Genomic DNA, 25,101 nt, shown 5'->3' with positions numbered 1-25,101 from the left:
AAGAGTTAATAACAAGAATAAATAAATGGGACTTACTTAAACTAAAAAGTTTTTTCTCAGCAAGAGAAACAATAAGAGAGGTAAATAGGGAGCCTAAATCCTGGGAACAAATCTTTACTCCTCACACTTCAGATAGAGCCCTAATAAATTTGTTTTAGAACCCCAAATCCTGAAGTCATGGAAGGAATTTTTGTTCTACTTTTTGCTAGAGGTATGGTCATATTTGCACATATTTTTCAAAATTATATTTAATAATTAACTTCTAGGATATTGACAGTTTGCCATTGTTTATTCTATAGAGGAACTAAAATGTAAGCTACTCAGACTCATTTCAATCATTCAAGTGAATATTTAAATAAAGAAGTGAAGAAATTCCAGGAGAGATAACCACCAGCAGTCATAATCTTAATCCAAAACCTCAGGAATGGGGCTCTCCAAAAATAGAACAACTACAAAATAAGACCACTGTTGTGAAACAACTTTACATCTCATCTTGGAAAATTCCAAATTCTCAGTTAACTTTGACAGATGAAAAAGAAAATATTTAAATAAATACTTATTTAAATAAATTTAATAATAAATATTTAATAAGGACATACATAAATATTTGTATATTTGTTTATCACAGGAGGGAACAAAAGAGCTAAGCTTTAGTTTTGTTTTATTTTTTGAAGGAAAATAATTCTCAGTATTAGCTTCTATTCTTTCATAGTTGCGACGTTAAATGCATCCCAATGTCTTGGGAATATCCCAGACAAATTAATTTGGAATCTATGGAGATGGGTCTCAAACGTCAGTATTATTTAAAACTCCTCAGATAATTTCAGTGTGCAGCCAAATTACCAAGATTAATAGACACTGTTCTCAAAGCTGATTGGACTTGTGAACATAAAGCAAAAAAGAATGGTGCACTCAGAATGGAAAGATACTTTTGATTATTTTCTGACTTCTAGGCAGTGATATAACTGAAGTATTATGAAAAAAATGAAATTTATCTGAGGGATTACAATGCTATAAATAAAAGAGATGAACAGTTGCCGCAGTCCGGCTGGGCAAAATAACTGGGAGGTGACGAGCAACTTGAAGGTTGAAATGGGAACTGAGTGGGAACTCAAGGTAGCAGGCACCCAAGGTAGCAGGAGCCACCTTATTGTGGAACAGCAGAGGTATATATACCTAACTGATTACACCCAGCTTGACTCAGTTAGCATCATCTAGATACAGCAGTCAGCCAATAAGGAATCCCCATCATCTTAATGGCTTGGTGGCATTGCCTCACAAACCACTTCTCCTGGCAAACTGCCAGGCGCCATCTTGACTTGATTTGCAGTCCCCAACAAATAGTTGTTTGTTTTATACAGAAACAAAGTTAACTCTGGCATAATACACTGACAGTTAATAGTGCTTGACAAGTGTCCACTTGTTTTAGTCAGGGAATACAAATTTAATTGAAACTGCAGTGCAAACTGAAGAAATCTGCAAGTGATTGCACAAATTAGAGTTTAGTCAATATGCTAACAGCAACACTGTTCTGGGGAAAATGCCATGGGATTTGAAAGACCACAATTGTCCGCAGTGTTTCAATATCTAAGACGTTATATTTTCTTGTATTTATATCCATAAATACATTTTAAAATCCAAAAAGAAAGAAAGAACAGATGAAGAAGAAAGTGGCTAAAAATTTGATATCAAGGTATTCCAGGAAGAGGAAAAGAAGTTCCAAAATGAAAAGCAGCAATATCTGAAGAGGAGAAGAGGGATAGTTCCAATATCTTTCCTTTTGGGAACTTTGGGAACATGAGAAATATGTTAATGATTTCAAGATAAGCTTGAAAGTTTCCATCCTTTTCTGCCAGTTAATAGAGCTACTCCATGATTTACTCTAGCACAGTTATAGTTTCATCTTCCATTTTTACACACATGATGTAGGACTTTTTATGGTTTAACACAAAGGAATATAAAATAAGATGTATAACCATATATTTCAACAGCTATTACAGTATTAGCCCATTAAAATTAATAGGGTAACATGAAAACTTTTTAGTGTGTGTAGATTCATAATTTGCTACTGAAACTTGCAAATAGCCAGTTTAACACTTGGAGTCTTTACTTTCACTAATATAAAACTTGTACTATAATTAACCAAAGCAGCTTAAGATTTTATTAACTCAAACCAAGTGTTGGTTGCAAAAAAACCTTCATAACTATGCTGGAAATTAAGTGATTTTTATTAGCAAACTATTACTATATATACATGTTTTAACTTTTCTAAAATTATATTGTAACAATTAAAGGTTTTGTTAATAAATATTATTTTTTTCAAAAAGACCATTATTTTGCTAGTATAATTGAAATATTACTAGTAATACTACATTATCAATTAAGATATATATTATTTTGAATTTCTCATGTGCTGCTTTATAGATAGATTGAATATAATAAGGCAAGATTATATATAAATTCTATATTTTGTATTATAATCTGAAAATATTTGGTATCTGTCCCATTTTTTCCTTCAATCCTGCATCTAAATATCGTTTTATCCTAACATAGCAAAGAGAGAACATTAATATATACCATAGGGGCTAGTTTTCTTTTGTTCCTTCTTTCTAGTCTGAGAAAAAGGCCATGGTATAATTTCTCAAAATATTCCAGAGAGAATTTAAATGACTTGAAACTCTAAATTCACCCTGAAATAGGCATAATTCTTTTGTTATTTTATTCTAAATTCTTTTTTTATGGTATATCCTAAGAGTTTTCATATAGGGGGTCTAATAGGTTAATAAGTCACTTTTTAAATTTATATAAAAATTGGTAACTATCTAATGATGTTTTCAAGCTGAATTTAGTAATATGACTTCCTGTTAATAGGCACTGACTGTTAAGAACACCAGTAGAATTCTGAAAGATGAGACATAGCTGAAGCAAAAATACTTTTTTTAACCTTTAAAAAGGAGAATAATCTCTCAAGCAGATAAAATATATATATTTCCTAAATTGAATTGTCATTAAATTAATGGAGTCTGACTTTTCTAAACAGCATTTCCTATTAGCATGATATCCAAAATACTTAACAACTAGTAACATAAAATCTCTAAATAAATAAAAAATTCTAATTCTCTGAACAACTATTTAAAAAACTAATTTCTAAGTGATGACAATTTATAGAATGAATTACTTACCAAATCATTATAATAATATTATGTAAATAATTTTTGCTTAACATGGATATTACTATTCAAATGATGCTTTGCCTGAGCTATAAAATAAACTTCCAAATAATATTTAATTATTAGTTTAACAGTGCATGGATCATTTTCTTAACTCCTGAGTTTTAAAAATACATCGAAAACTTACCCCTATAGTGTTTCTAAAAGGGTATTTATTGGTCATTTTTAACCCAATGCTGCTGAACATTAGCATGTCTGACCAGAAGCAAATCCTCCAATTTATTGTACCAAATACACTTCCGTATGTTTCCTAATGTCTGCATATCATCACTGGAGAAAAACTGAGGTGACAATGAGGTTAAAACATTAATAGGAATGCTAACTTTTAATGTGAAAGGATTTTAAAATGAGATATTTATATATCCACACAAAATCGATATAATGATTTTGATATATTTGAAATATTTTTGTATAAAGTGTCAGGCTACTGAGAGAAAAATTTTAAATTGTCTTATACACTTGAAATATCTGAAATTTATATTACTGTAATAGATAAATAAATAGCAAGTGGCTTAGTTCCATCACTTAACTTATATGTGACCCATGACATTCTATCTAAACTCCTTGCCTAGGGCTTCTTGTTTTTTTAATCTATAAAATAGGAAAGATGTCTATCCTGAATGACATACTGATAATTTAGAAAGATTCAGTACACTTTGTTTCTCTGTTTTATAACATATAAATGAGGGTCTTTTGCATAATTTCCTGATAAGAGAGACTTGTAATATTTTACAAATTAAATTTAACAGCTAAAATTTTACTGTTAAAATTTTACCAATGAACTAAAATATTATTATATAGTTATTTTGTTAAAAAGATCTTTAATTCTGAGTCTAAAATTATTCTATTAAAATCTAATTCCTAGCCAGGCATGGTGGCGCATGCCTGTAAGCCAAGCTGCTCCAGAGGTTGAGACAGGAGGATGGCAAGGTCAAAGCCAGCTTCAGCAAGGGCATGGTGCTAAGCAACTTAGTGAGACCCTGTCTCTAAATAAGATATAAAATAGGGCTGGAGATGTGGCTCAGTGGTCGAGTGCCCCTAAGTTCAATTCCTGGTACCAATAAAAAAAAAATCTAATTCCTAATTAGAATAAGATGCACTCATGTTTATATAAATATGTCAATATATACTCTACTATCATGTGTAACATGACAAGAACAAATTTTTAAAATCTTACAATATAAAATACGATTCAACTCAACATAGATTTAAAAATATTAAAGTAAAACAAATTGAAAAATATTAGGGACTATATTTATCCAAATCTTAGAAAGCAAACACTCAAAAGTAATCTCACTAAATGATTTCACAATTGCTGTTTAATTACCTTTTAATAGAAAAATGACCTTCTGGTGTTGCTCTGGCAGCAACAGAAATAAATAAAAGCAAATTATGCTTAGCCTAATTCATATCTCTGAGGTCAAATAGAAATAGAATAATAAGTCAGAATCCATGTGTATAAATGTAAATATAATACTATTTTATATAACTTAAATGAAAGTATTATAACACCCCAAAACTAAGGAAAATTTAAAATAGGTAAATCCACATTTATTTTTGGTACCTGAAGTAATAAAAATCAAAAAAGCATAGCAATACCACAAAACTAGTCATTATATATTTTAAAAGACTGATACCATACAAAGTATCAACTGACCAAAACAGGAGGAGTCTAGTAGTCTATACAGAAGGAAAATTGAGAAATACACAAATATGTGGAAATTACACAACACATTCTTCAACAACCAGGTGAGTCAAAGGAGAATAAACAGGGAAAATTGTAAAATACCTAGAGCTGAATGAAAATAAAAATATACCAAGCATTTATTAAAAACATATAATCATATATTATACATATAATCATATAATATTATATATTATAATATATAATATCAAACTAAGTGGTAAAAAAGTCCAACATAAAAACAAGGAAAGGTTGCCTGCTTTCACCACTATTGTACAATGTACTGGAAGTTCTAGCCTGAACAATTAGGGAAGAAAAATAAATGGAATCCAAACTGGGAAATAAAAAAAATCATCTCTTAAAAACTAATAGAGGTAATAAATTTGGCAACACTCCAGGTTACAAGATCATCACACACAAAAAATTATTTCTGTACACCAGTGAAAAACAATCCCCAAAGATTATTAAAAATGAAATTCCTTTTACATTAACATCTTAAAATACCTAGGATTTTTTTTGGGGGGGGGGGCTTTTTGTTTGCTTGATTGGTTCATTGATTTTTGTTTTGTTTTGGGGTTTTATTTTTGTTTTTGTTTTGATTGGACCCCTTTTACCAAGGAATAATTTTAACCAGAGATATAACAGATTTACACACTGAAAACTAAAACACATTGTTGAAATTAAAGACACTCCAAATAATGGAAAGATATCCCACGTTGATAGATTATAATTGTAATGCAAAAAAAGTACACGTATAAAGACATGAATTGGCGTGAACATACTTTATATGCAAAGATATGAAAAATTATGCTCTATATGTGTAATAAGAATTGTAATGCATACTTCTTTTGTGTATTTAAAAAAATAAAATCAATTAAAAAAGGATATCAATATCACAGATTCAGTGCATTCCCTATCAAAATTTCAACATTTTCATTTGAACAAATGGAAAGCCTGATTCTCAAATTCATATACAATTTCAAAGGACCCTGAATAACAATAGCAACAATAAAAAAACTCTTTAAAATAGTATAGTGTTCACTATTTTAAAACATACAACAAGCGACAGTAATCAAAACAGCATGATACTAGTGTAAGGATAGATACATATACCAATGGAGTAGAACATCAAGACATAAACCATATGTCTATGACCAACTGATTTTTGGCAGTATGCTAATTAAGTTCATTCAATGGGGAAACAATAGCCTCATCAACAAATAATTCTAGGACAATTGGGCTTACATATGGAAAAAAATAAATTTAATTCTCTACAGCATATTATTAAAAAATTAATTATATGTGGTGTATATTATTGAAATATCACACAGTATTCAATAAATTTGTATATCATATGTTCATTAAAACCATATGTATTATTAAATATAAATAAATAAATAATTAACTCTAAATAGACCAATAACCTAAATATAAGAACTAAAACCCATGCAAGTCTTCAAATAAAATGTAACAGTTAATCTTTATGACAGGTAATATCACCAAAATTACAGGTAACAAAAGAAAATAATAAGGTCAACTTCATCAAACTTTTAAATTTTGAGCAAAACACATTTATTAAGAAAATAATAAAGATAACATGACAACTACAGAGAGGGAGAAATTATTTGCAAATGACGTACCTGATGAAAAGTCAATACCCAGAATATAAAGAAATCCTGCAACTAAATAGTGAGAAGGAAAGCAAATCAATTTTTTAAATGGGTCAAGTACTTGAATAAACATTTCTCCAAAGAAAATAAACAAATGGTCAAGAAACATAATTGGAAAGATACTCAACATTATTTATCAGCAGGAAAATGGAAACCAACATAATAAGAAGGTTCAAATATGTTAAGATAGTAATAATAATAGGAAAATAAGTGTTGGCAAGAAAATGAAACCCTGCACCTTGCTGGTAGGAATGTAAAATGACATAACTCACTGTGAAAACAGGAGGGTCCTCAAAAAAATTAAATATAGAATTACTGCATGACTATGCAGTTCTACCCCTAAATACATATGCGAATAATTGAAAAATGAACTCAAACAGATGCTTATATGTTGATATTCATTGCTGCATTATTCACAATAACCAAATGGGAGAAACATCCCAAGTTTCTAGTAACTTCCAAGTCTCTATTAGTTGTTTATCCATTCATATAAACAAAATGTGATAGATAAATTGATAAAAAGCAACAAAATGCATAAAAACAGATGCAGTTCTGCAAAATGGACAAGTCTTGAAAACAGTATATAAGAGAAATAAGCCAGACACAGTGTTCTATGATTCCATTTAACATGAGGGGATGTAGAACAGGCAAATTCATAGAGACAGAAATATTAGAAATTACCAGGGTTTCAGGAAAGGGGGAAACAGGGAAATATTGCTTAATGACTGTTGTTGCTCTTTTGGGAAATTTTGGAAATATACAATAATGATGGCTGTGTACTCTTGTGACTGTAATTAATGTAACTAATTGGATTATATGCTTACATGATTAAAATGTCAAGCTTCTATATATATTTTGCCCAACAAAAGTATTTTTTTAAAAAACATTGTATTTCTCACCTGATTATAGAATCAAAACATTTTTAAACTTGATAATTTAGCCTCACACTTTATAAACTATATTGAAATTTAAGTGGGTATTCTAGAGTTAAAAGTAATTTGTTATAAATCTTAAATTTTTCAGTACAAAAGGTTAATTTTTACAGGGTTAATACATTTGATTCTGGGGGCCTAAAGACATAGAGGATGAAGTTGACATTTAAAATCTATTTGCTAACTTTTCAACTATATTAACACAGCAACTCCATACCTATTTGTGTCTATAAATATATCACTCCACCCCTGCTAAGACCTACTTATGTCAATCAAGTTTTGACACAACAAAATTCTTATGTAATATGAATAATACAGAAGAGTAAAATACTGTGCTTTTAAACCTTTTGTCTGTCCCAGCACACATGAATAAGAGGCTGTCTCCTTTTTAATACTGGTTTTAGGGCTCTCAGAATTAAGCTGTAAAGGATATTTTTTTTACAGAATTACAAAATATCTTTCACATTTATGAATCATAATATTCCATTTCTGATGAAAATACATTGCAAAGGCTTGATTTGGGACATTCTCCAAAACTATGCCAGTTACTACTTATATTATCTTAAAGTCCATGCTTATATGCAGGCATTATCCATCCACTCAACAAATACATTGAGTATTCACTGAAAGCACAGGGCAAGCTGCAGAAGTAGCAAAAAAATTAGTGAAGTAACTTGTTAATAGTCTGTCTCTGAGAATAGATTCAAAATAAGAAATCCCACTTTGTGGTCTTTAGTAAAGATAAATTTGTTCCATATGCATAGAAAAAAAAAATCATAGCCTTTCCCCACCCCCTAAAATATGAGAGAAATCCTTCTGAGACAAAATTCTTTTTATAAAATAAAATTTAAGATGAAACAGAAGTAACTTTTTGGTTCTGGAATGCTGGTAATTTTTTTATGTTCTTTCTAAACCTGATAGCAACTTAAGAGATTTTCTTCACAGATTTTTCTTGCTCTTTGATTTCACTACAATTAATTTCTCCAGAGGGTTTTCTTTCAGTCATGTGAGAAACCAATCAGATTCAACTTCCTTTTTTGTCACCCTTTACTTGAGTTGATTTATAAGTTACTTTATTATTTTCAGCCAGAATTTATAGTAACATTGAAATAATATTACCTGAACTGATAGATGCTCTGCTCCATATCATTCTAAACTTTTGAGATGCAAAGAGCACCCTTTTTCCAGTACATTGATGGTTGTTGTGGTAGAAGAAGGACCCCTGCAGCATCTTAAACCGATAAATGTTTCTATACATTAATGACACGAATTATTCCTTAGACAGTAATTTTCACTGGTCATGCCTAATTTCCAAGGAGAAGGGAAGTACAAGTAAACCACATACTTAGACTAGAGTATTTGTGAAGAGTCTTCATTATATCAAACCTATGAAATTTTTAGTTCAATTCATTTGAAAAAATGGATATACCAAATAATATTGTATAAAATTTACCAAAAATGACTCAAGAACTAGAATACATGAGTAAACCTCAACAACTCTTAAAGATATCAACTGGTATTAAAATCTGCCTCTATGCCTGAAAAGACTATATAATATAGGCCCAAATGGTTTTACAGGACTAGGGATTAGTTCAGAGGTAAAGCATTTGTCTAGCATTTGTGAGGCTCTGGGTTTAATCCCCAGTACCAAAAACAAACAAACAAAAAAATAGTTTTTCAGGTTAAATTTTCCAAACCTCCAATGATTTTATTTTTATGCAAACTATTTCAGAAACTATAGATTTCATAAGGTTACAAATATAAAAAACTGCTAAATGTCAGAAATTTTACCCCATTTGCAAGTAATTCAGGCAGTTTCATGTGTACTGGCCGAAAACACAAGACTCATGAATCAGAGACAAAATGTGTTTTCATCACTCACAGCATTAGCCAAACTGGCAGCATTTGTAATAGGTAGAACTCCATTTCCCACAGGGTATCAAAAATAGGACTAGATTATATCTATACATAATGTGGTGAGTTACATCAGAGAACTCAGAGCTTACAAAACTCAAATCTTTTATGACAGGCATTAAATGTATTATGTTCCAAAACAATGCACAAACCTGCCCTGTGTTACAAAGGGAGACCATTTATTTTCTGTTTGCCATATAAATACTTTTGAAAAGACAGTCTAGGACAAAGACAGTTAGTACCTCTGCTTATAAGATGTATGGAGACACACACACATCCATGGGGAATTGTTACCTAACATGTTTTATGAATCCAATAAAACATATTATAGGCTAATCTTCCTTTTATACATGCATAAAACACCGTGTAGAATATAACAGGCGGAGTCTATCAATGTATAGATGTCAATATGTTCATATAGACTTTGTCTAGGAATGAAGAAATGATGAAACATAGGAAAATATCATTTTAATAGACTTTTTAAAAAATTATTCAACATTAGAAAAATCTAGTTGAATTCATCACATTAACAGATTAAAGAAAAAACATATGAACGAACATCTTGATAGATAGAAATTAGTTTGACTTTGATAATGAGTATGTAGCATATTGGCATTAGAATCTAAATCTTTACATTCCTTGAAAAGTATAATCTTCACTGCAATATGTTTTTCCCACTAGACTATATGTCATAAAAAATAAGACAGGGCAAAAAATAAATTAAGAATGAGATATGTATCTTTACTTTAAAATAGAATAGTTTAAACAGACTAAAAATATTAGGTGCTGTTTAAACCTGGTCTTAAAACTGAGAAATTATCAGCTTATGACAAATAGGAGGTTATATGAAGTCTAGAGAAGTGAATTCCTTGTACAGAAACTTCTCACTTCACTAACTCCAGTATACATATTTTTCTGGGATAACATGTTTGTAGATATTAAAATACATATAATGACTCTTGTTATAATAGTATTAGGTATACTGTCTCCTAGACCATGATTTTAAGTGGGGGTAAAAATTTGTTCTTGGGAGACCAGAAAACAAACAAACAAAAAACAGACAAAAAAGACAACCTTATATATAACAGTGGTTTGTGGCCCCCAGAAACTCAAGTCTACCAAGCAAAATCCTTTCTCTTACCATTCATTTCTTTTATTGAAAACAAATTAAGTTTATGTTAAATTTAATTTAAATTTATTATTTACTTAAATTAAAATAATTTCAAATAAATTAGATCTAACGTAATTTATCTCCATAACCACTGAAACACATACACAACCTTTTTATTTTTTACTTTGAGTAAGTTGCTTAGGGACTCCCTAAGTTGCTGAAGCTGGCCTCAAACTTGTGATCCACCTGCCTCCACTTCCTGAGTCACTGGGGTTACTATCATACATCAACACACCTGGCTAGATTGAGGCTCTTTAAGAAAAATACCAGGTCTAAAAATATCTTTAAGTCTTCATTCACTGAAATATTTAATAAATTCTATAGTTTCAATATATGATATTCTGATATCTGTATTTAAAGTTAACAACTTAGAAAAATCAACTCAAGTTTGAAAGAAACTGTTACGCATCACTTTGTTTGTATAAAAAATAAATATCTTATTGATTCACAAAAGATACCCATAGTATGAAAAGCAAATATCAGCTATAAAAGGTAGCTTTCTTCTTATAATAAAACTACAGGTAACAATAGTAATCATAGTAAAATAATGAAAATACATTTTATTAAACATTTAATGTAGATCAGACATGTACTTGACATGTATTAATTCATTTCATCCTCATAACAGCCCAATGAATTCAATATTTTCATTATCATTTTATAGTGGAACCTGTATTTAATCACTGGGGTTGGTACTCTGACCATTTTTCTAATGTTATAATTGATCAGATTCCTACCAAATAACAGTATTTATGATGTGTTTTTCATTTAGTCTGACTTTGAAATGAAATGACTAACATTCCAAGGAATTTATAGCTTTTCAAATCCTAAAACACATTATAAATACCTATTTATTCCATCCTCACCTAAAAAAAATTTAAATAAATTAATTAGCCAATGATCATTATCCACTTTACCTATAAAAAACCTGTTTGGGGGCTGGGGCTCTGGCCCAGGGTGAGAACTCTTGCCTGGCATGCAGGAGGCCCTGGTTTCTATCCCCCATAACTGCTGCACCACCCTCCCAACAAAAATAAAAATAAAAACCTGTTGACTAAACCAGAAAGAGACAACATGCGATGCCAAGACTTCTGGCATCACATCTGGAAATTTTCTAATCAGTGTCATCTTCTCTCCCTCCTCTACCAGGAAAGGAAATTAGTCCTACAAGGACACTTTTACAGTGAAAGTAGTTATGCCGGGATGAGAATAATGGAGTTGCCCTAGGGAAACCAGCATGTATGGTCATCCTATTTATAATGCTTCATCTTTTGTACCTTATCTACTGACAGCTCTACTGCTTTCTGTAACTATACAATTCATATTATTACTCCTATGATCAAAACAGCTGAAATTTTGAATCTGAAGATGCTAAAGCCTATACATACTACCTGTGCACAGACATTCCAGTAACAATGTTACTTGATCTCTAGTCTGTATTAATGAAGAAGCTTTTAAAAATTATATAAACTACTTTGAGAATATTTGTGTTGACACATTAGAGTAACATTTAAATATGAGAAAAACTCTCTATATATGTCCTTTCCCCTTTCCTCTTCAAATATTGACTGTAGTTTTGAAAACAGTAGTTTGGTAGAAATTCTGTTAGGATTGAAATTCCCTTATCTAGTGCTCTCCCAAATAGAATGTCCAAGGTTAGGTGCAAATCATTTCATTGAAATGTGGAAATATAACATTAAAATTTTTGTGTATATAAATAGAAAAATATAAGTTTCTGTAATATTTGCTGAAGCCTGACACTAACATTCTTACATGTCACCATTGTATGTAATATAAGCTGAGGAGAAACTGGAAATTAAACAACACAGAAGGACTGACTTCAGTAGTTTGCTTATTTTCCACGTTGCAATATATTGAACTTTATAAATGCCAAGTTAACTGGATTATATTATCTAGTTATAGCTATACTACTAGCATAACAGGATTTAGGCAGAATCATGTAAAGAAATTAGTTTAAAGATAATACTAATAATGTCAGCCAACAAAAGTAAAAAACAAAAATGGTAATTTGGCTTTTTGTAAACTATAAATATTAATAATTAAAAATTAGTGCAGATAAAGCCTTTGACAAAACTCAGCACCCATTCATGATTAAAAAAAAACTATTGAAGAAACTAGGGGTAGAAGGAAACTACCTCAATATCATAAAGGCTATATGCAAAAAAACCCCAAAGCCAACCTTATAGTAGATGGGGAAAAACTGAAAGAATTTCTTTCAAAACCTGTAACATGACAAGGAAGTCCACTCTCACCATTCCCCTTTAACATGGTATAGAAATTCTAGCCAGAGCAATTAGGCAAAAGGGATTAAAAATAGGAAAGAAAAAGTTCAAATTATCACTGTTTACAAATGATATGATTCTATACTTATAGATCAAAAAATGCCACCAAAAGACTAGTAGAGCTAATGAACAAATCTAGCTAAGTAGCAGTTACAAAATCAACCTATAAAATTCAGTAACTTCCCCATACACTACAAATGAATCTTCTGAGAAGAAATCAAGCAAACAGTCCCATATACAATATTCTCCAAAAAATCTTTTAAAAACCTAGGAATTAAATCAAGGCAGTGAAAAACCCCTACAATGAGAATGATAGAAATTGAAGACGACACAAAAACATGGAAAGACCTCCCATGGTTGTGGATAGGCAGAATTAATATTGTTAAAATGGCCATACTACCAAAAGCAATATACAGATTAAGTGAAAGCCCCATCAAGATACCAATGACATTCTTCACAGAACTAGAAAAATAAGTCTTAAAATTCAAAGCATTTCTAATTAAAAAAAAAAAAAAGCAAAGCTGGAGGCAGCACAATACCTGACTTCAAATTATACTAGAACTTAGTAACAAAAACTGTTTGGTACTAGCATAAAGAGGGACACAGACTAGTGGTAAAGAATAGAAGACACAGAAACAAACCCACACAGATACAGTCATCTGATCCTTGACAAAGGTGCCAAGAACATACATGGAAGAAAAGACAACTTTTTTAACATATGGTACTAATTATTTATACATAGAAGAATGAAACTAGATCCCTATCTCTGACCTTGCACCAAAGTCAATTCAAAGTCCTCAGAATTAGACCAGAAAGTTGGCAATTCACAGAGAAAATGTAGGATTAACACTCCAGCATCTAGACACAGGCAACAACTTTCTCAGTAGGACTCCTAAAACTCAAGAAATAATGCCAAGAGTTAATAATTAGGATGGCACCAAATTTAAAGGCTCTTCACAGTAAAGGAAACAAGAATGTGAAGAGAAAACCTAGAGAATGCGAGAAAAATCTTTCCTAGCTCCTCTTTAAACAGAGGATTAATATCTGGAATATAAAAGAATTCCAGAAACTTAACACCAAAAAAACTTTATTAACAAATAGGCAAATGAATTAAACAGACACTTTTCAAAATAAGAAATACAAATATATGAAAAAATGTTCAGTATCCCCAGAAAGCGGGGAAATGCAAATCAAGACTATGCTGAGATTTCATCTTCACTGCAGTCAAAATGCCAGCCGTCAAGAATAAAAATAGTAAATGCTAGAGAAGATATGGGAGAAAAAGGAACAACTTTATACTCTTGGTGGAATTGTAAATTAGTACAACCACTATGGAAATCAGTGTGGAGCTTCCTCAGAAGACTAGAAATGGAACCACCGTATGAACCACCACCATCTATATCACTCCTTGGTATTTATCCTAAAGAATTAAAGTCATCATAATATAGTGATACATGCATACCCATGTTTATATCAGCACTATTCATAGTAACCAAACTATGGATGGAATAAGCCTAGTGTCTATCAAAGGCTGAACAGATAAAGAAAATGTGGTTTATAAACAAAATGGAGTTTTATTCATCCATAAAGCAAAATTATATTGGCCAAATTATATTGTTATATTGTGCGTGTGAATATGAAACAACAGATTCCACTATGATGTACTACTATAATGCACCAATTTTTAAAACATGGGAAAAAACAAATCAAATATGCTAGGAAGTCAGATAAAAACAATTAGAAATTATCAAAAACCTATTTGAAATTTATATTCTAAAATATCACTAATTTATTTTTATCTCATCCTTTCATGTTTTAAATATACATAATACAAATGAGTATAATAAAATTAAACATAGATAAGCAGCAAAATGGGAATGTTCTTGATTAAAGAGGTTAGACTTTAACCATACTGATGCCCAGGTGAGTCTGAGTAAACAGCCTGATGTAGAGCATACCATTTAACATTACTCAATTATTAAAATGGAAGAAACAGAATTTCCTTCCAGCTAAACCCTCATAGAACTTTTATCACCAGATTTACTAGGATATGCCAGAATTAATTTTTTTCTGCTCAGTTTATTGTGCTGTCTCATTCTTATACTAATAAACTCAGAAATTCTTAAAAGTGGGCAATAGATAAGAAAAAGGGGTATTTTAGTCAGCTTTTTCACTGCTGTGATGTAAAGGTCCAACCAGAAAAATGTGGAGGAAGAAAAGTTTGTTTGGGAGCTCATGGTTTCAGAGCTCACATGATGATCAGGAAGCAGAGAGAGACTCCACGTGTCAGATACAAATATATACCCCAAGCCACACCCCAATCCCACCTTCTCCAACCATACCCTACCACTCAGTTACCATTCAATTAATCCCAATCAGGGGATTAATTCAGTGATTGGGTTAAGACTCTCACAGGCCTATCATTACTCCTCTGAACCTTCTTGCATTGTCTCACATGTGAGCTTCTGGAGGACACTTCACATCCAGATCATAACAAAAGGTTAATAATGAGGTTATCACACAAGAGTGAGATCCTAAATAGAATAAGAAATTTTTAATGTATGTATATTCTTCCAAAATACATTCTATTATCATGTAAAACTAAAAATAAAAAAGAATACATCCTAAAAAATAACAATAATCAGGTTATTAGTCCCTAGAAAATCGAATTTTGTTTTTTAAATGCCTTAGATATTTTATGTTGATCAACTAACAAAAACAGCTTACCATTGAGGAAGTTTATACTTGAGCTCTAGATAATTAACATCTAACTACACAGAGGAAAAAAGCCCAAAATTTCACAAGATATAACATTTACTATACTTTTGATATTTGCATTTTATGTACAAACCAATCTCCTTCAGGGACCCTAAGATGAAAATTAAAGCTAAATTTCCTTGGAGTTCCATACAACATGTATTTATTCAGTCCTAAAACAAAAGACATTTTTCTCATAGAACTTTGCTCAAATAACCAGACTGATGTTCTCAAAGTATAAGAACACAGGTTAAGCTGATGATTGGAAGTTAGTTATAGCAGTTGTAATACCTGAAATTCTAAATGTTCTCATGTTAAAATAGTTAATTTGATACACAAATTTTGACATGCTCAGATGGTATAGATGAGAAATCTGAGACCTAAAAACATGAATAACTTGACCCAAGTAAATAACAGAACTCAATTAGTCTGCTGTTCCTTCCCTTAACGCGCTGACCTGGAAGAGACTTTGGATAATTGTTTGTAATTAAAAAAAACACTGGAAACATAACCTACCACTCATGAATCAAAATATGCTTTGCTCATGGTACTGTGTTCATAATGCAGCTCCCTTTCTGAGCACTTATCTGAATTAAATGAGGTTTAAAATACTTTGTCCATAATCTAGGTTTCCACAGACGGGCAGCTCCAGTTACAAGAAGGCAGTTCCCACATGGTGCACACAGGATGGATTACCTGCACTTTGAGGATGACAGCCGTGGATGGTGGTTTGATATGGATATGGTGATCATCTATATTTATTCAGTGAACTGGGTCATTGGATTCATTGTTTTCTGCTTTCTTTGCTATTTTTTCTTTCCGTTTTAGGAATTGTTATACCTTACTTCAGTGGAACAATCATAAGTGTTGTAAACAATAAATGCTTAAACATTTTTGAAATGTGCTTTGAAGTTTTTATAATGTTGCATTATATAAATTCTTGGTGTTTATAGAAGGCTTGAAAATAATGGATTTATTTATTAATGTTTTTCATGTAGCAAACTTCTATCCAGCACAAAGGAACAATGCACTGTTAATTTCATAGTTCATGGGTTTAGGATTTGGAGGTCTAATTTTACAGTGTCACTTATGTTATTTTGATTGTAAAGACTGATTTTTCCCTCGACTTAAAAATAGTAAAAAATGCAAAATGAAATGGTAATCTGGGTAGATAGTATCTTTATTGATAAGATATTTAATCGATGATTTATTATTAGGCAAATGATATGCATCAAAGATAAACCATATTCTCTGAAAACTAATCTAACAGGGTATGTATTCCAGTTTGGTTTCCAATTATCTGTACTTGTGCCCCGTTCTATTACCAAAAAGAAAAAAAAAAAACCACCTGACTATACTTTGTACAGACTTAATAATAGCTTCAATATGACATTTTTAATTATTATAAGCAACAGATTAGTAAATACAAGCAAATAATGAGACTCCCCCCCCCCAATAGATAGTTGGAAAGCCATATTAACACTTCCAATTTCAGGTTGAATCACTTGAAGAAACAAAAAATATTACTGACTTTTAGAAGAGCAATGCATGTCCAAAATGTAATTAATTTAGTGATTTATTTAGGAAATTGTCAAATATATTGTAAATGTGCAATAAAGAGTGACTTTAAAATTTTTTATTGTAATTGATTTAATGTCTGGAATAAAGAATTGACATTTACTTTTATTTATATTAATATTTATAATTATTTTTTCCTTATTATAAGAAAAAGATATCTGAATTATTCCAGTGTGGGAAGGATTTGGGCAGATATCCCAATTTCAAAAATTAAAAAAGCAAAGCACTCAAATTTATTCATTTATTCAGGTGGTTTTGGAGAAATCTAGGACAAAAGTTTTGATTATGAATTACTAATCCAAAATTCCTATGGTGTGGCATCATATATCTAATAGTTAAATAAGTTAATTTTATGTAAAATATGTGAATCTCTCATGGCATTACAATACTACCACCATTCAAAATAAAATGAGACACATATGACTTCACCAGTTAAGTTTAAGAGAAGTCAAAATTTGGCCTAATAATATTGACTGCATTTAAATATAAGCACTTGACTGATGGTATGTGATGTTCAAAGAAATATGGAAATATGGATGAGTGGAACAGATTTTTATTCTAATTTTTATTCTAATACTATTCTGATTGTGTTTAAAACATCCGTGGAAGAAAATAGTGTACATTAGACATCAAATCTAGAAAGCAGACAATTGAATAAAATTTAGAAACAGATAATTTATCTTTACAAATGGATATTTAAAAGCACTAATTTATTACTCAAATATAAGGGGAAATATCAGCTTTTCTAATATATATATATATATATATATATATATATATATATATCAGGATTAAAAAGTTAAAATAAATACGAACAACATTTTAAGAACTTTAAAATAAATTGTAGTGATTTCCTAGGCAAATCCTGGCTTATATATCATAAAGAATTTATTTAAAACCCATAATTCAAACTTCTTCCTGTTTTTTTTAGTAAAAAATATTTCTTTTTCCTATTTTTCTTGATTACTTGTTGGCCTTCAAATCTCTATACAGACTCTATTCAAATACAATAAACCCGAGATGAAACATCTAACAAAACCACATCTAGAGATAGAAAATAAAAATTTCTATGGCATTTCTCCTCACCTTTAATTCTTATTATTGATTATAATTGCAAAAATCAAGAGACCTCATTATCACCCTGGGTTATATGAGTAAAATTTGCTTAACATTTCTTTCCTTGTTTTCCTCACTTGTACAACTATGCATAATAAAACAGACATTGACAGGATTCTCTTAGGCTTAAATTCAGTTCAAAAAATTAGGGAGCAAATAAAAAAGTTCTTTAAGAAAAGGTTTTTTGCAAAGACCAGTCAACATTTATAGAATGACTCTGGGCAGGTTATTTAACCCCTGTGACTTTCTGCTTCTTCATTTCTAAAAATGGAGAAAAATATTAGTAAACGCAGGCACTCATAAATGCATATCTTTTTCCTCTCTGTTATCAAAACTAACATTTAAAATGTCAGAATTCTAGATCTAAACCTAGAACCCCATCAAGTAAGAATAAACTGATTACCTTTTTGTTTGTCCTCTGGGGATATGTTACTCATAAATGCCATAATTTCTACAAATCAAACTATTCTGATTACTATTTTTACTGTACTTTTTCATTATGATAAAATGCCCACTTTATCTTTAAATTAAGTGCCACCATTTGGCCCCTTAACTCCCAAGATTCATTGTCTCCACTGTATATAGGTATCTAGTTTAATGGTTTCCAGAAGATGAGTTGACATTCAAACAACATGAAAAAGCAAGGAAATAAACCACTCCAAACAGCCCACAGCACTTCAACAACTGATCCCATTCACACCACAGTGGAGGAAATGTTAGATAAATAATTTAGAAAGTTTCAAGGATATTCAAGATGGCAGATTAGAAGAAAACCACATTTCCAGTTGTTCCATGGCTCTGGAGTCAAGCAACAGGAGTACTATTTCTCAAGAAGGTGGGTGAAAGGGAATTCACTGAAGTCTAATATTGAATAGTTAGAGTCTCTCATAGACTTAAATTTGGTGCACTGAACAAAGAACAAGAAAGAGTATATTAGAGCAAAGTTGGTTATGGCAGTGGTGAGCTGGCTCACCTCAGACAGGAAGCAATAATAGAAACACAACAGTAAACTTTGACATAGAAAAACCTATAGAACATAAAAGCAGATTAAATTTAGCTAATCCAGAGATGGCACAGTGAACTGGTGTTTTATAAGTGACAAGCAGGGAGTCATCTTGAGAAGGCCATGTTGCAGCTTGGGAAGCCTGAGAGAGTATAGCAAATATTGTCATATTGTCCTGGCAAGAGCCTACCGTGTGGCCTAGGGTATACCTTATAGAACCCAAGTGAAACAGGCATAGAGAAGATCAAAAGATATGGAGAGGAGTACAACTCACTTTCCCTTTGAGTTTGGCAGCTCATTTGACCAAAGAGGGTGAGAAAACTCAATAGACAGGCATGATTGTTCTTAGGCATTAAGTCTGAGAAGGCCCTATTCATAGGCAGTGGGATGTATGAGACCTCTGGTGAGTTGGTTTCTCTGTCTCACAAGTATAATTCTCAGGACTTTCTTAAGAACCAGGCTCACAGCACAGCTCACCATTTACCTGGCCTAGGAGTTTGTTGATATAATCTCTCCAGAGCAGATACCACCCAAAAAAAGGCTGTAAGGCCTGACTGGAGTTAAGTTCCATCCCCAGGAACTCCCCACATAGAACTGTGCATTAATCCCAACTTAGAAGTACATCAATCTGATCTGCCCAGACAGAATTCCAAAGTACTTCCCATTCCATGCTACTGTATACTGATGAGAAGGGAAGTTGAAAACTATTTCAGCCAGCTTCACTTTTAGACCACTCTACCTGGCAGCTCAGTGAGCAACACAAAAAGAGGAAGAATTTCAACCCCAAACTTTGTGTGTGCACTCATGCTCCTCCTCTTCTCATACCCGCCTCCCTCAGTTGGCATAGGCAATCAATCACCATTCATCCTCATTAACAGCTTTAACCACCTCAGTGGTTCTCCTCCTCCTCTTCCTCCTCCATGTGTGTGTATGTTCTTGCCATACTAATTAGTTCATGCTACGTATACATATGCGACGTGGTTTTCTCCTCATTTCTGCATTTTTTATAATTGTTAATTTTCCTTGTCTTTTGAGGGGTAGGTTTTTTCCTTTATTTTTTTGATAGTTTCTCTTCTTTCTCTTTCTCTTCTTTCTTCTTCCTCCAACAGCCAACTTCTCTCGTCTCTCCCATTACTTAATTTTTCTCATTTATTTTTTTCCTCCTTTAGAGCCATCACTTGCTACATCTCTTCTGCTTTCTCTATGTTCATATTCTGAACATTCTAAACGTTTTTCTGCCTTTCTATCACATTTTCTTTTAATTAAATGTATTTTTACCATCTTTTAGAATTATTTGGTCTATACAACTCCTGCCTTCCCCATTCATGTTCTTTCAGTTATTAGTACTAAGGATGACAGTTGACAACTGCTGTTTAATACCCAGAGCTAGTTGACAGCTATTTATTATTTTTGCTGTTAGCAATTGCTGACCACACTATTTCTGTTTTTCTAGTAATTAGTGTTGTAGATGTTGTTACAAGCATAGGGTATTTATTTTAATGCTGTACATTGTTTGCTTCTATTGCCATTGTTTCCCCATTTTCTGTGAGGTGCTCTGAATGTACTGGTACACTACAAGTTCACAGGGTGGAGACTGCAGCTGAATTACATCTAGCCTAGTGACAGTACAACTTCCTTCACACACAAATTAACCAGGCATAAACTACAGCAATACTTTAATGTGAAGAATAAAAGAGGTAAGATAGAGAATTCAAAAGAATGATTATAAAGAAGGTCAATGAATTCCAAGAGAACAGAGAAAAACTCCTGAATGAATCAAGGAAGGCAGTACAGGATATGAATGAGAAATTCAATAAGAACCAAACAGAAGTCCTGGAAATGAAAAGCACAATAAGTCAAATAAAATGTTCAGTTGAAAGTCTTTCAAATAGAGTAAATCATACTGAAGACAGAATCTCAGAGCTGGAAGACAAAGTGACCAGCTTTGAACATTCAGAGAGTATTACAGAAAAGAAAATAAGTAACCATGACAGAAATATATGAGAAGTCTGGGACAAGATTAAGAGATAAATTGAATAATCATTCGAATTCAAGACAGTTGTGAGATGCAAGCTAATGGCATAGATAACCTCTTCAGGAAAACAACAGGAAATTTTCCAAACCTTAAGAATAAGATAGACAACCAGATACAGGATATAGGCTAATGGTATAGATAACCTCTTCAGGAAAATAACAGAAAATTTTCCAAATGTTAAGAATAAGATAGACAACCAGATACAGGATGTATTCAGAACTCCAAATAGACAAGATCAAAAAAGAACCCCCTCCACAACACATTATAATTAAAATGCCTAACAGAGAACATGGATAGAATTTTCAAGTCACATTTAGAGGCAATCCTGATTGCCTCTACATCTCATTTCTTAGCACAAACTCTAAAATCCAGGAGGGATTGGAATGATGTGTTTCAAGCCCCAAAAGAAAATGTCAACCAGGATTGCCATATCCAGCAAAGCTATCTTTCCAAATCAAAGAAAATAAAAACCTTCCAAGATAAGCAGAAACTAAAAAAAAAATCATGACAATTAAACTGGCACTTACACAAAATAGTAAATACTACACACAGAAAAAATAAGAACCTGGAAGTTTCCTTAAATGGACAAATCTCATTTGAATCAATGATAAGTAGATCAAATAAAACATTTGAAATAATTCGTAATGGCAGAAATTAATAAATATTTCTGTATAACAACACTGAATGTAAATGTTCTCGACTCTCAACTTAAAAGACATAGGCTGACAGAATGAATTAAAAAATAAGACCCTGACTCTTGTTCTCAAGAGACTCACCTCACAAGAAAACAATAGGCTGAAAGTGAAAGGATGGAGATGGAGCCTGAAAACAGTAACTACTCTCATATCCAACAAAGCAGACTTTAAGTCAAAAATAACCAGAAGAGACAAAGAAGTTTACTTCATACTGGTAGAGGGAACAATCCAACAAGACAATATAACAATAAATATCTATGCCCTAAACATTAATGTACCTAATTACAAAAAACATAACACTACTTGAATTAAAACTTAATATACTCCCCTATGATAATACTAGGTCATCTAGACATAAAATTGGCAACTGTGTCTTCAGGTTTGTTGAGCAATGTCCTTATCCTCTAAATGCTCCATACTCAGATATGCCTAAGGGCTCCCCAAAATGCAGGTTCCTTTAATTCTCTTATCCCTCTACTATGCTCACGAGGGACCACTCCAGCTAGAGCTTCTGGCCCAGCTATGGAGCAGCTATGCCACTGGGGATTTTTTTCCTTATTTTATTGTATCCAACCTCCTGTATCCCTGGTCTGCTTTGAATGTCCAGTTTTTATTTCCAGTAAAGTCCCCCCCACCACCTTTTTGTTGTTGTTGTTGTTGTTCACCCACCTTGCAGAGAAGCTGCCTGTCTGCTTTCTTGGTTTCACGTTACGGAATAGCCAGGAACACAACCTCCTCTCAGATCTATTTATCACATATTAAATCCACCTTTTTACATTTAAAAACTCTCTTTTATACTTAAAAAAAAAGTCACTGGCTGGATCTGACTTAGAGGCCAAAGTTTTCGAACCACAGATCTATCACTGTTTCTCAAATTGGGCTACATAATAGAATCACTTGAGTAGTTCTTAAAAGTACTGATATCTACTATTATTTGGTTCTACAATATTTAGTTCTACTCCCAAATATTCTGACTTAATTGGTATAGGATTTCTTTAAAATTCCCCATGTTAATATGTACTAAAATTTGAGGACTAATGCTCTCTACCACCCCTATTTCTGCCTAATTGTACATTTTTGGACATTAAATCTTTTCAGTACATTTTGCATGAATGGATTAACACAGAAATCTTTTCATTTCTATATAAAATTGGCAGTATAATTAATAGAATAATAATCAAAAAATAGAAGTTTTCATCAACACATCCCTGCTCCCAATAGGAAACCTAACCCCAACAGATAAAATGAGTCAGTAAAATAAAAATTAAATTTGACAATGAGTTGAGAACTCATTGAAAGAGCTGTTATTTTTAATTACATTTCTCTAGTTGCTATAGATGTTGAATATTTTTTCATATATTTGACCATTTGTATTTCATTGTAAACACATACTTCACAGTAAAGTGCCTATTTAGTTCCTTGAACTACAAATTAAAACTACATTAAGATTCCACTTCACTCCAGTCAGAATGGGAATTATCAAGAATATAAGTAACAATAAACATTGGCGAGGATGTGGGGAAAAAGGTTCACTCAACATTGCTGGTGAGACTGCAAACTGATGTCGTCTATGGAAAACAGTATGGAGATTCCACAGAAAACTGGGAATGGGACCATTATTAGACCCATTATACCACTCCTTACTATATATCCAAAGGAGCTAAAATCAGTATACTACAGAGACATGGCCATCAATGATAGCAGCTCAAGTCACGATAGCTAAGCTATGGTACCAACCTAGGTGCCCTTTAACAGATGCATGGACACATACACAATGGAATATTACTTATGCATAAAGAAGAATGAAATTATAGCATTTGCCAGTAAATGGATGAATCTGGAGACTAAGTGAAATAATCCAATCCCCAAAAACCAAAGGCCAAATATTTTCTCTGATAGATGTAAACTAACACACAATTCAGGGGAGGGGAGCAGAAGTTCATTGGATTAGACAAAGGGGAATGAAGGAAAGGGAGGGGAAATGGGATAGAAAAGACAGTAAAATTAATCAGACATAACTTTTGTATGTTCATATGTGAATACTCCACAGAAAACTCCACGTCATGTACAACTACAAAAGTGGGATCCTAAATAGAATAAGTTATACTCCTGGTATGTATAATGTGTCAAAACACACTGTCATGTATACCTAAAAAGAACAATAGAAGAAAAACACTGTGATTTTATAAATATACACACAAAAAATATTTCAGAAGGAAATGAAATATTAGTGAGGATGTAGGGGTAGAAATGAACCTTTTTCTCTGCATACTTTTTTGAAACTTTTCAATTTTATATCAGCATATAGAATAACTTACTGAAATAAAATGAAAAACAAAGTTAAAAAAAAGTACTGGAAGAAAAAAGTGAAACATGGGAAATTTCAGAAAGTAGAGTAATAACTTGTTAAGGCTATGAAAAGTATAAACTATCATAAATCTCATCAATTCAGGATAATTAGAGGAAACCTATTTAAGAAGCCTCAGCTAGTAGAGTTCTGCTTTAAGGATTAAAAATTTACAAATGGCTTCAGAAGCTTGCATAAAATATTCTCTTAGGTGCTTTAAACTATCAAACATATTTTATACTGAGTAATTACACTGTAAAGGATTTTTTTATTGGTTGTTCAAAACATTACATAGTTCTTGATATATCATATTTCACACTTTGATTCAAGTGGGTTATGAACTCCCATTTTTACCCCGTATACAGATTGCAGAGTCACATCAGTTACACTTCCACTGATTTACATATTGACATACTCATGTCTGCTGTACTGTAAAGGATTTTCAAAGAAAGTTATAAATTCTTTCTCGGCTTTCTCTGAATATGAATTTAAATTGAATTTTAAAGCACCATAGTTGCTAGTTTCCTGAGAAAATATCTTTAAATTCCTACTTCGATTAGCACAATCTGAAGAGCCACTTCATGCTTGTCATCTTTCCCAAGAAAAATTATTTAATATGTAACAAGTGTTTGTTCATAATTAATACAAGTAATTATTAAGGTTAAT

The 25,101-nt window shown here is 31.8% G+C and overlaps 1 protein-coding gene across 3 annotated transcripts in view; it reads left to right on the top strand.

The window, feature by feature from the left end:
* The window catches only part of RNF180 (ring finger protein 180), a 230,378-nt gene extending 213,043 nt beyond the window's left edge, over positions 1–17,335 (top strand). Inside the window, exon 8 of one of the 3 annotated variants that reach the window (XM_081285322.1) lies at positions 16,290–17,335. In XM_081285322.1, coding sequence (XP_081141448.1) covers positions 16,290–16,489 — 200 coding nt within the window. In that variant the 3' untranslated portion in view covers positions 16,490–17,335. The remainder of the gene's footprint in view (positions 1–16,289) is intronic. The other 2 variants (XM_081285320.1, XM_081285321.1) reach the window with 2 other exon arrangements.
* Positions 17,336–25,101: the final 7,766 nt, after the last annotated feature.

Source organism: Spermophilus citellus (assembly GCF_964194105.1).
Source record: "Spermophilus citellus genome assembly, chromosome: 1".
NCBI classification, from domain to species: domain Eukaryota; kingdom Metazoa; phylum Chordata; class Mammalia; order Rodentia; family Sciuridae; genus Spermophilus; species Spermophilus citellus.
This window is presented reverse-complemented; position numbering and strand designations above follow the sequence as displayed.